Genomic DNA, 13342 nt, shown 5'->3' on the forward strand with positions numbered 1-13342 from the left:
CATAAGTCACTTTTTGCTATCATAACTCATATTTCAAAAACTAAAAATACTAAAATTTTGTTTTCAATTTCCACCAATGTCACTCAAATTTTTGAGCTTTGAGTGATGAAAATATCACCCAAAAATCAAGTCAAACAAAATTTTTTCGGTGGGATCACGCGTTTTGGAAACACGGGTGGTGAAAACTGTGCTCTTCTTTGTAAAACTAAACAGTAAACAGTCATGTTCAAATAGTCATTTGCAAAACTCAAATATACTTCTTTATTCTTCACGCGGAATCATCATCATCAATCAGTGCTCTTCTTTCCACGTGAAAGCGAAATTGAGCAGTGTTGCCTTTACAAAACTTTAATCTTCTTTCTTTCTTTCTTTCTACCACATTTCATCCTTGTTTTTTCAGCTTTCTTGTCTATCTCTCAGTGCTTTCTTTCACCCAACAAGAAGAAATGGCCGATGCAATCCTGTATGGCGTTGTGCGGAAGATCATTGAAAGCTTGGGCTCCTCCACTCTCCAACAGGTTGGATCAATCTGGGGTTTCAAAGATGACCTCGAAAAAATGTCAAACACTGTTTCCACCATTCAAGCTGTTCTTGAGGATGCAGAGGACCAGCAGGTCCAGAGCCGTCAAGTCAGGGACTGGCTTACGAAGCTCAGAGATGCAGTTTTTGATGCAGATGACTTGTTGAGCGAGTTCTCCACTCATGTTTTGCGGCAAAATGTGATGGGTGGTGGTAAAATGACAAAGAAGGTACGCGTTTTCTTTTCTAGCTCAAATCAACTTGCTTTTGGTTTTAAGATGGCTCGCAAAATAAAGGCTACGAGGGAGAGGCTTAATGATATAGCAAAGGATAGGAACAATTTCCAGTTGGTAGAGCGTCCTTTAGGGACAGCAGTTGTAACTAGGAAGAGGGACCAGACTCACTCATTTGTACGTGAAGAAGACGTTATCGGGAGGGAGGAGGACAAGAAGGCCATCATAGGTCAATTGTTGGACTTTGATGTGGGAGAGAACGTTTCGTTCATATCCATAGTAGGAATTGGGGGGCTAGGAAAGACCACACTTGTTCAATATATATACAATGATGAGAAGGTCAAGGATTATTTTGAGTTGCAGATGTGGGTGTGTGTCTCAGATGACTTTGATGTGAAAACAATTGCTGAAAAGATACTTGCATCGGCAATCGGTACAAGGCCTAACAACCTTGAAATGGATCAATTGCAAATTGAACTTCGCAAAAGTCTCAGCCAAAAGAAGTACTTACTTGTGTTGGATGATGTGTGGAACGATAACAAAGAAAAATGGTGTAATTTGAAAACACTTTTGTTGGATGGCTTAAAGGGAAGTAAGGTGGTGATAACTACACGGACCAACTTGGTTGCAGATATTACCAGCACAATCTCACCGTATCTTTTAAAAGGCCTATCAAATGATCAATCTTGGTTATTATTTAAGCAAATGGCATTTGAAAAAAAGCAAGAGACCATCGATCCTAACCTTGAAGCAATTGGAAGGGACATTGTAGAAAAATGTTGTGGTGTGCCTCTTGCTATAAAGACAATAGGAAGAGTATTATACTTTAAAAAAACAGGAGTTGAATGGTCAAATATTAAGAATAATGAACTCATGAATGTAACTCAGATGAAAGATGAGATTTTGCCTGTTCTAAAATTGAGTTACGATCATCTCCCATCATATTTAAAGTGTTGTTTTGCTTATTGTTCATTGTTTCCCAAAGATTATGTGATTAGTAGTCGGACATTGATATCATTATGGATAGCTCAAGGATTTATTGAGTCACCAGAGGGGAACCAACAATTAGAGGACATTGCCAATGAGTACTTCATGGAACTACATTGGAGGTCCTTCTTCCAAGTAGAACGTAAAAGTGCCTACATGTATCAGGAGACATGGTTTAAGATGCATGATTTAGTCCATGATCTTGCATTATCTATCTCAAGGATTGAGTGTACATTAGTTGATTCTAATGCAAAAAATGTCAATGAAAAAAGTCGTCATCTATCATTCACATTTAAGGATGGTTCATTCTTTGAAGAGAATTTAAACTCATTGGTTAAAGCAAAAAAGATGCGAACATTCTTATCGACATCCCATGGATCGAATCATCTATGGGAAGAATCAACTCTCAGAAAACTTATTTATGCTTTTAGATATATCCGTGCATTAGATCTATTCGGCTTAAAAAATAAGACGTTGCCAAATATCATAGGTAAGTTGAAGCATCTAAAGTACCTTGACCTTTCCTATAGTGATATTGAGGTTCTCCCTGGTTCTATTACGAGATTGGTTAATCTGCACACATTGAAACTCGATACTTGTGTCAAACTTAAGGAGTTACCAACAGACATTCAAAAATTGGTCAGCCTCAAGCATCTTGATATACGTTCATGTTTAAATTTGACTCATATGCCATATGGAATTGGGCGGTTGACTTCTCTTCAAACATTATCCCTTTTTGTTGTTAGTAAGGACCCCAGAGGTTCCTCCAAGTGCTGTGGTGGACTGGCAGAATTGAACAAGCTAAATGATTTGAGAGGAGAAATAGAGATTTCAAAATTGGAATTGGTGAAAGATGCTATCTCAGAAACAAAGGTTGCAAACTTGAAGGAGAAGCAGCATCTCAGTAACTTGTCATTAAGATGGAATTATAGGCTTGATGATGCTATCAACCATGATGAAAATTTGTTAGATGGCCTACAACCACCCCAAAATTTAAAATATTTGTTTGTACTAGGCTACGGGGGTGCGAGATTTTCAATTTGGCTTTCTTCGCTAACAAATCTTACTGAATTATTGATATGGGATTGCAAGAAATGCCAACATGTGCCACCATTGTATCAACTGCCATTTCTTCGAAACCTATATCTTTCAGAAATGCATAGCCTAGAGTACATATCAGACTTAGATATTACCAATGAAGTCTCTGCTTCATCACTGACAACATTTTTCCCATCCCTAAAATCACTTACGCTAGACAGATGTCCTAATCTAAAGGGATGGTGGAAGAGGGATATTGTTGATAACCGCAATGCAACAATAATGACATCCACATCATCATGGAGTCATCAATATCACCAACACATATCACTGCCTTCCTTTCCCTGTCTCTCTGACTTGACTGTAGATGATTGTAGTAAGTTGACTTCCATGCCGTTGTTTCCATATCTCGAAGAAAAGCTTGATTTGAGAAGGTTTAGCTGGAAGGCATTGCAACAAACAATGGCGATGAAGATGAATACGGCAGGAGCTTCTTCACTTCCCTCCTCTTTCTCTCCTCTCTCCAAATTAAGGAAATTGGAATTGCGGGAGATGCCAGACATAGAGTCTCTGCCAGAGGAGTGGCTTCAAAACCCAACTTCTCTCGAGGAATTAACTATTCAGAGTTGCTTTACATCTCTGTCTCAAATTCTGAGACATCTCACCTCTCTTGAGGCGCTGAGCATTGCGGACTGCGAGGAAGTTGATCTATTTAGTGATGCGGACGATGATGGTACAAAATTTCAACATGTTAAGTGCCTTCAGTCTCTGTCGTTCAGAAGAATTTCTAAACTCGAGTCTCTTCCTGCATATCTTCAATCCGTTACTATTCTCCGAACACTCTCGATTGTCGAATGTCCCAGCTTGATGACTTTACCGGAATGCATCGGCAACCTCACATCACTTCAACACCTTGAAATTGACGGTTGCCCTAATTTGACATCCCTTCCCGAAGGGATGCGTCGCCTCACCTCGTTACGGTCCCTGTGGATTGTCGAATGTCCCAGCTTGATGACTTTACCGGAATGGATCGGCAACCTCACATCACTTCAAGGGCTTGAAATTAGAAATTTCCCTAATTTGACATCCCTTCCTGAAGGGATGCGTCGCCTCACCTCGTTACAGTCCCTGCAGATCAATGGATGTCCCAGCTTGATGACTTTACCAGAATGGATCGGCAACCTCACATCACTTCAAAACCTTGAAATTGCAAATTGCCCTAATTTGACATCCCTTCCCGAAGGGATGCGTCGCCTCACCTCGTTACAGTACCTGATGATCTATAAATGTCCCCACTTAAAGCACAGATGCCAGCAGGAAATTGGAGAGGATTGGACAAAGATTGCCCACGTCCCAAAAATGGATATTGTATAAAGTCAAAATTCAGACTTGGCAAACGAGCTGTTGCTGCAGGACTCGCTGATATTGGAGTAACATTGCGTTGGAATATCATTTCAAACAAGTTAATTGGCAAGCCTAAAATTTCTCATGTCCCAAAATATTCCAGCAAATTTCGGGTTTAACTACTGATATGCTTCCACTAGGTATGTCCTTTCTACATTTCCTTTTTCAGCAATCATTGAACTTCTTTTTTAATATTTATCTTCTTCAATGCTGATATTTCTGCAATTTATATGCAATTCCATATGTAGAATTTTAGAAGCAAACTACAAAGATGAGTCAAGGGGTTGCCCAAAATTGCTCACGTTTTTCCTCTGGCTCTTTCTTCTCCTTGAATGAGAAGAAATGTTTGAGTAGACTTGAAGAGGCAATTAAAGCCTAGAAAAAGCTCGGGCCTTATAATTAGTTCTTGTTGAACGCTTTTGGCCTCTGCAATTTTCAAAATGTAAGTGTCAATTACCCCTAATTATTTTTTTTCCCCTTAATTTATAATGATGGTCTTTCTAGATATTATGACTTGAAAAGATGATTTACTTGGATGGGTTGTTGATTTTAGTGCATAAAGCCATAAAGAGATTGACATGTGCGATGCTAGCTGCATAGTTCCTACATTCCAAGTGCTGTGCTGAAGATGAAACTTGATCTTGATCCAAGCAAAGGTGGAACTTGGAATGCCTGAGTTTTGTTTCGAATATGGAGAATATCCTGAACAGGTCATTACCACATTTGTGCTTATTTTTGGATGTTTTCATGTATTGTTTACGTAATTTTTTTGTTTGAAGGTATTTATACTCAACTAAGTTATTTTACTTATTTTTTTGCACTTATTTTACTAAGTTATTCTTTGTTTGTGACCCTTTATTTTTTAATATCAATGACTTCTTTTCTTATTTGTTTTTTCTTTCCTTTCTTTGGTTATCAGTTCTTTGCTAAAATTATAATTAATAAAAAAAAAATGCTCGGCCAAATGCTTTATCTTGTTTAACATATTACAGGCATGAAATAGAAAGGCCGAGCAATATCTGGCTGACTCTGGTATTCCATACACAATTATAAGGTATGGTGTTTCTATCCATTTTTATTTCATTCGTATCTTATGATATACTATAAACAATATAGTTGACTTAAAAAAGGGGAGGAAATCAATTTGCTTGACTTTTTCACCTGTATGATGTTTGGATAATGGCTTACAATGTACATTTCTACTCAATGGGGATAAATGGGACAAGTTATTTAATTTTGCATGCAACATTACAAATTCCATAATCTACATGATCTTCTTCTTTTTTTATTGAAATTCTCAAACTCATGTTTGCTATAATGATGTTAGAGGACCACAGCTTGGTGCTAACACTCCTACCTTTTTGCAAATAGCTTTATTTTTAGGCGGGTGATACTTCAGATGTTCAAACACTACCTTTTGGAGCATCATGTCTTTTGTTCATATCAGAATATTGCTAAGGTAATTAGTTATTTAATTTTTTCTCACTATAGTTGTTTTGCTAGTTAAATAGGTTGGGGAAAAACAAAAAAAGGGACTAAAGAAATGTGTTACCTAGTTCAATTCTATCATAAAAAAGTCCCTTGTTTTCTACTAATTTCTTGTTTTTTTTGTCCCAGCTTGATGACTTTACCGGAATGGATTGGCAGCCTCACGTCACTTTAAAACCTTGTAATTGACGATTGTGCCAATCTGACATCACTTCCCGAAGAAATGAGTCGCCTCACCTCTTTACAGATACTAAGCATCATTGATTGCCTCCATTTGGAGAAAAGATGCCAAAAGGATATTGGTGAGGACTAGAATAAGATTGTTGTATGTATCAATATAACCATTGATCAAAGAGTTTTTTTATTTTTTCTTTTTTAAACTTTTTTTTTCTTCACTTCTTATGTTTGGGCAATCTATTTGCTTTTTTAACTTGTTTTATCTTCTTATGTTTGGGAAATATATTTGCAATTATGAAGCGCCTCAATCAGCAATTCCTGATATCGAGAACATATTTTTAGGTAATCTTCTCCCTTACTCCAATATGATAAATTAATTTGCACTGTTCTTGTCTATTGAAAAAGAAAAGAAAAAACTCTATTGACCCATATATGGAAGCAATTGAAACCTTAGAAGAAAAGCCTGGGTCTCATTATCTGGGTTTTTGCAGAAGAAGAAGAAGAAGATTTTGAAGGGAAAGAAGTGAGAGAAGAAGAATAGCGTAAGTATCATTATCTGTTTTTCCATTTACTTTCAAATTTGATCTGATTAATTTGTTTTGATTTTAACTGTTTTTATGTAAAAAAATTGAAAATTTTGTATAAATCACCTATGGCTTTCTTTTAAAATATTATATATTTTAAACAAATATAGTTGGTGCTTATTTTAAAACATTGGGGCTTTGCAATTTTCAACAACTAAGTGGTGATTTCCTTCTTTTTCTTCTTTAAAAAAAAAAAAAAATCATTCTGGATATGATTTCTTCACATGTTAAGTATTGATAAGATGATTTGCTTGGTAGGTTTATTGATTTAAGTGCATAAATAGATTGGAAGGCTAATAAAAGAGTCCAACAAAGTTTCTAGAATAAATGATAGTTGCCATTGATGATAAAGTGGGAATTCAGACTTGGCAAAGGAGTTGTTTATGTGGGACTTGCTAATGTTAGAGTAACATTGTGTCTGAAAATCATTGCAAATAACTAAATTCTTGTTCAACAACTGATATGCTTCCAATGGGTATGTACTTCTACTTATTTTTTTCGGCACTCATTGCACTTCTTTTTTTTTATTCTTTATCTTCTTCAATGCTGATGTTTTTGCAATTTATATGCAATTCCATATGCAAGCACACTACAAAGAATTGAATAGGAGTCAAGGGAAACAATGGAGGGCAGCCCAAAATTGCTCACATCCTCAAACTAGTGTTGGGAGTGGATGAATTTGGTCAATCATCAATCTTTTTTGGTATAAGTTTAATAATTAATCTCAAATCTTTTTACAAACACCAATTCCATTGGTTTTCCTCTATTTCTTCTATTTCCTCTTCTTTTCTTTTCTTTTTTACCTTTTCGAATGAAAAATGTTTGAGTTGATCTGAATATGAAGAAGCGATTGAAGCCTAGAAAAAGCCTGGGCTTCATAACTGGTTTCTTGTTGAACACTTTGGGCGTTGCAATTTTCAATATTTAAGTGCTGATTACCTTTTTTTTTCTTTTTTTCTTAATTTATAAAGATGGTCTTTCTAGATATTATGACTTGATAAGACGATTTACTTGGCTGGTTTATTGATTTAAGTGCCTAAAGAGATTGACATGAGGGATGCCCGCCGCATAGTTCCTATAATCCAAGTGCTGTGTTGAAGATGAAATCTGATCTTGATCCAAGCAAAGGTGGAACTTGGAAGGACTGAGTCCTGTGTTGAAGATGGAGCATATCCTGAACAGGTCATTAGTACATTTGCTGGTTTTTGGATGGTGTCATGTTTTAATTTCTATATTCATCCTATTGTTGATGTAATTTTTTTCCTTCTTAGGTTGATTGGATTGGGCAGAAAACCAAATAGATGCTGGTGGAGTTTTTGCTCCTCATTTTCACTTAGTTGAATTCTGTTTACAACAGTTTTTTATTTTATTTTTCTGAGTTATATGATTTATATGACAGCTAAGGCTATAGAAGTGAAGCAAATTTTGTTGGTTGGCTCTATGGGTGGAACAAACCCAAATCGACCCTTGAAAACAGCTTGGGTGACCACAATATATTGGTTCGTGACCCCTTAATTTTTAAATGACTTCTTTTCTTATTTTTTTTCTTCCATTTCTTTGGTTATTGATTCTTTTGCTAATATTATAATTAATAAAAACAAAATGCTAGGCCAAATGCTTTATCTTGTTCACCATATTACAGGTGTGGAATAGAAAGGTTGAGCAATTTTGGTTGACTTTGGTATTCCATACACAATTATAAGGTACCATGTTTCCATCCATTTTTTATTTCCTCAGTGTAATGTGATATATACTATAAACAATATAATCGACTTAAAAAGGTGGGGAAAACCAATTTGGTTGACCTTTTCACCTATATGATGCTTGGATGATGGCTGACAATGGACATTTCTACTCAATGGGGATAAATGGGATAAGTATTCAATTTTGCATGCAACATTACAAGTTCCATAATCTACATGATCTTCTTCTTTTTATTGAAACTCTCAAACTTATGTTTGCTAGAATGATGTTATTGAGGACCATAGCTTGATGCTAACACTCCTACCTTTTGAAAATAGCTTTATTTTTAGGCGGGTGATACTTGGGATGTTCAAGCACTACCTTTCTGGAGCATCAGTCTTTTGTTTATATTAGAGTATTGCTAAGGTAATCAGTTATTTAGTTTTTTCTCACTATAGTTATTTTGCTAGTTAAACAGGTTGGCTGTTTAAAAGTCTTAAAATTGAATGCCTCATAAAAGCAAAATAAAATAACAATAGCTTGTGGTTGGGGGAAAACAAAAAAGGGACTAACGAAATGTGTTACCTAGTTCAATTTTATTGTAAATAAGTCCCTTGTTTTATACTAATTTCTTGTTTTATGTCTAACAGTGTCAGGAAATCTAGAGAGCCCCTGCTGAAAATATTGTTGCAATGGGAAAAAATTTTGCAAGGAAAAAATGAACACCAAAAGCTTTCTTTCTCCAATGATCTCTAGAAGAAGTTATTTAGAACTCAAAAAAAAAAAAAAAAAAAAAGCTTGCAGTTGGGGGAAAACAAAAGGTACTAAAGAAATATGTTACCTAGTTCAATTCTATTGTAAACAAGTCCCTTATTTTCTACTAATTTCTTGTTTTTATGTCCATTAGTGTCAGGAAATTTGGAGAGCCCCCAGCTGAAAATATTGTTGCATTGGGAAAAAGATTGTGCAAGGAAAAAATGAATACCAAGCTATCTTTCTCCACTGTTCTCTAGAAGAAGTTATTTTGAACTCAGAAAAAAAAATCCGACTTTAGTTCAAATAGAAGGTGCTGATCCTGATATTTCCCTTTTCCTCTAGAATTTTGAAATTGGCCTCCATTGATTAACTAGAGAATTCAAGAAAGCTTCAGCTTTTTCCTCTCCAAAGGGGAATGTGCCATTGATTGGACTACTTACATTACTGAGTTTGTGAGTTTGTATATTAAAGGAGTAGAAAGGATAAAATCAATCTTTTGGGAAGGAAAAGAAAGGAAAGAATTAGTAGTGTCCATTCTGTTGTGTTGTTCTGTCATCAGTTTTTTTTTTTTTTTTTTTTTTTACAAGTTGGAAATATTTTCTTGCCATATTAGCCATTCTCAAAAACTATAAATACAGAATACCCCACAAAGTTATGAAGGTCAACCCAATTAGTGAGATAAATCAAGTGGTCTGAATATAAGAAGGGGGAAATTGAAGGTCAAAGAGGAACAGCCGATTAACTCATTATATTTGATGAAGACTTGTGAAGTTTTTGATTATTGTAATAACCTCGTAGAAGGGTGAAGAATTTGCTAACATAAAAACCTCCTCCTGCCTGTGTTATTCTTTCTTATTTTCCACTTGAAATGGCATATTTTGGCACTAGATGCCTCGGAAGCAATAATATATATAGTCATGGTTAGCTTTAGTATCCTTATGATTACACTGGATTTTGACACCTTCAGTACGCTAGAACCACTGTTGAGTTTCAACTTTCTCTTGGTTAACAGGTTCATATGGGTATGCTATCTAGAAAAAATTCAAGTTTACAGTGTCTTTTAGGTATCATACAAAGGGTTTAGGGTTATTAATGAATTGAGGAGGGCATACTATCCAGAACATTTAGTTTTCTTTGCTTTTCCCCTGCTTATGTTTTGGATGATTTATTTACAATTTCATATTCGATATGCAGAATTATTTTGAAGCACAAAACAAACTTTGAAAGGGTGCCAGCAGTAAACTGGGGACGATTAGTAAAATTTGCTCACGTAAAGTTTGGAGGGAAGGAACCTGTCCATCAGGTATATGTTTAATTATTTATCCTATTCTTCTTAGAACTCTTATGCTATTTTCTTCTGATGGGAAACATTTCAGTTGATCTCATATGCAAGATTAATTGAGACATAGGAAAAACCTGTCCATCAGAGTTGGTGCTTATTCAATCTGTTAGGGCTGGGTAATTGTGCAACAAGTCAGCTATTGAAGCATATTGAAATTAAGTTTTCATAGCTTACAATTGTAGCTTGTTCTTAAGGCATACAAGAACAAGAGTTGAAATTATAGATGTAATGAACAATGGAATACATACATAGGTGTCTCCAAGGTTATAGTTTCTTTTAGGCTGCATCCATAGGTGTTTCCTTTTCTGTCATCCTCAGAGTTCTAAAATTTAAGATTCTTTTCTGGTTTTTTGTTGCGTTAAAGATTTATTGGCCTTCTCCAATGAATTTGGGATTCATGGTGGTGATTATAGTTTTTGAAGAAAAGTATGTGAGTTGGTCTTCAATAGCATCTGCCATTGTACTGTTGTAACAATCAGAAGTGTTAAGGATTTTAAATTTGAGATTTGGCTTAACAATAGCTGGTTGTGGTTAAATTTCTGAAGAGCACAGAAATATATATATATATATATATATTTATATATGTACTAGTGAGTCTATTTGGCACCTTATGGTTGCCTTTTGCCTTTGAAGTCACCTTGGGTTAGGTGGTGCGCCTTAAATCAACAGACCTTTTCTAGTAATTTTAAGGTATCAGGCATCATGCATCTTAGCACATTGATAATTAGGTATATGGTTAAGAACTCTGCAGAATGATGGAATAATTAATAAAGAGAAAAAAAAAAGGTGAAGAGAAGAGATAGGATTGCCTTAGAATCAAAAGAAGGCATTTTTGATGTTTCAACAAGATAACAATTACAAGAATCTTAATGTCAATTAAGGACAACCACATAAATTTCTTAATTATCCATATCTTGCCTCCGTAAATGGCCATACCATCTGATATAGATTTGAATATGTAGAAACAGTTTGAAGCACAAAGCAAACATTTGAAAGGGTGCCAGCAGGAAACAAGGAACAGCTGCTAAAAATTGCTCACAACCTAGGGGTTGGTGGGGGTGAATCTGTCTATCAGGTATGTGCTTAATTATTTATCCTATTCTTCTAAGAAACTCTTGGGCTATTTTCATCTGATGAGTGACATTTTTGTTGATCTCATATGCAAAATCCATTGAGGCATAGGAAAAACCTAGTGTTCTATTATTTTAATGTCTCATTTCTAGTAGTTGTAGTGCATCTTCCATTGTTATCACTAATCACAAGCAAAAATAAATTGTAGACTAATGTTATTGAAAGAAAGGTTGTATTTGATATGGAAGAAGAGTACATATATTAAACTTGTATGTTAGGTTTACGGTCCTTCACTGTTATGACCCTAGTGTCCCATATGGATTAAGCATAAGCTTAACCATGGTATATAAACTCTTTGGCATCCTCCCCTTGCAAGCCGGTTTTCATGGGTTAGTTTTACCTATGGATTTGTATCAATCACTTTTGAACAATGCTAAGTTATCCAAAAAAAAAAAATCACTTTTGGACATGTACTTATGCATTGGCATGTTGTGGCTCTGTAGACTCCTATCTGATGGTGAGCATTGTGTGGTATGTTTGGTTTGTCTGATCTGTATTCTTTTAGGTTTACTTATGAACTATTGATCACTCTCTCTCTCTCTCTGCATGGAGGTGACCATCAAGTTTATATTAAGAAAATATTATTGTTTGTTCTTAATTTTGAGACCAGTGTTTCTTCTCATACTCTTATGTCCTCCAATCTGTGATCAAATTGAAATTTAGTCTTTGGTTAATAATCTTAACTCTAATGTAGTCATCTCCTATTACTGTAGGAAACTTTAGCTTTATAAGATAACTTGCACTGAAATATGTCGGAGCTGTTGTTATGGATTTTGTGTTCAAAAAAGTATCCAAAGAAATATAACATCACCCGTGAACATTATGAAGCTGCATAAACATGGGTGGATGCTATAAATGGCTGGGACTTCCTTGCTATGAGTTCAAGTGCAAGATATGCACATTATGTTATGAACATGTAAGCATAAACTTCATTTTTGATTTAATTGATGATCATGCAATGCATTCATTTCTTTCTTCTTGGTTTTCTTGATAATTAAGATGAGTGATATATATTAGAGAACTCTCCAGCTTGTTCCCGAGTGGGGAGAAAGTACCACTTTAGCTACAAAATGCAGTCATTGTATGATATAGATAAAGACACATGCATAAGTAGGAAAGTTTTCATGTTTCCATTTGAATTCATAGTTAGGTATGAGTACTTTTTCTATTCGTTGTAATTTATCATTTTCTTTGTTTATAAATTCCTGAATAGCATTTATTAATATATTATATATATTACAAATTTTGTAGAGAGAGATTGCATGGAGGTTTGAGATGAGAGTGAAGTTCATGTGCTGTGGTTCCAAGAATCTTCTCAAATGGGTTTTGCAATATCATTCAGTTTTGCTTGAAGATAATTTGATGATTTAATTGGTTTAAAAAATGCTATGGAAGAAGAGGGTCATGATGCTGATGAGGCAAGCTTGCTGTACGGGTATCTTGAATTATATACTTGAGAGTTGAAACCAGTCGTGTTGATATTAACAAGGCTTGTGGTTTGGATGGAACATGACACTTCCTTGTGTTGCAGCTGGGGGATTTGCTATTTCAGCTGAGGTTATTAAGCTCTTGTTTGGTGCTTCTGCATTTTATTTTGTTTTGTTGCACACTGTTGACTATGTATTCCATGTTCATGTTATTCTTCTTGTTTCTCGCATTATAGTAATCATATGAAAGGAATAGAACATGTATATATCTGGAGTAGATGTTGATTTCATTAATAAGCATTTTGGGTATGAATCGAAACATGAGTGAAAATTGGGAACCTCTATTTCATTTAAGTTATAATGTTGTGCTGAAAAAAGGATACTTTTTCAATATTATACCAAATGTAACTTCAATAAGAAAGAAAGAGAGATTTTTTTCTAAGCATCATACCAAATGATAAGATTTAAAAAGTAATTTATATAGAAGTTAAAAACAAAACAAATAGAAAATCCAAATGAGAGCTAAATGGGTTAAAATAGGATATTCTCCCAAATCCTTGTTATCTAGTATCT

General features: G+C 35.0%; 1 protein-coding gene across 9 annotated transcripts; it reads left to right on the top strand.

The window, feature by feature from the left end:
- Positions 1-286: 286 nt before the first annotated feature.
- Positions 287-13123, top strand: LOC112004157 (putative disease resistance protein RGA1). Of its 9 annotated transcripts, none has more exons than XM_065763723.1 (20): positions 287-4321; positions 4430-4623; positions 4735-4891; positions 5174-5235; positions 5553-5640; positions 5799-5971; positions 6147-6188; positions 6338-6388; positions 6689-7133; positions 7464-7612; positions 7702-7737; positions 7830-7929; positions 8073-8133; positions 8452-8539; positions 8764-8934; positions 9021-9179; positions 10064-10172; positions 11174-11286; positions 12056-12258; positions 12594-13123. In XM_065763723.1, the coding sequence occupies exon 1, from the start codon at positions 447-449 to the stop codon at positions 4149-4151; it is 3705 nt and encodes a 1234-aa protein (XP_065619795.1). In that variant the 5' UTR covers positions 287-446; the 3' UTR covers positions 4152-4321; positions 4430-4623; positions 4735-4891; positions 5174-5235; positions 5553-5640; positions 5799-5971; positions 6147-6188; positions 6338-6388; positions 6689-7133; positions 7464-7612; positions 7702-7737; positions 7830-7929; positions 8073-8133; positions 8452-8539; positions 8764-8934; positions 9021-9179; positions 10064-10172; positions 11174-11286; positions 12056-12258; positions 12594-13123. The 9 variants fall into 9 exon arrangements, with proteins under 9 accessions (XP_065619795.1, XP_023892157.1, XP_065619794.1 ...); XM_024036389.2 differs by lacking the exon at positions 12056-12258 and having other exon boundaries at positions 6689-6905; positions 7016-7133; XM_065763722.1 differs by lacking the exon at positions 12056-12258 and having other exon boundaries at positions 5799-5994.
- Positions 13124-13342: the final 219 nt, after the last annotated feature.

Source organism: Quercus suber, unplaced genomic scaffold (assembly GCF_002906115.3).
Source record: "Quercus suber isolate HL8 unplaced genomic scaffold, Cork oak 2.0 scaffold_521, whole genome shotgun sequence".
Taxonomy (NCBI): Eukaryota; Viridiplantae; Streptophyta; class Magnoliopsida; order Fagales; family Fagaceae; genus Quercus; species Quercus suber.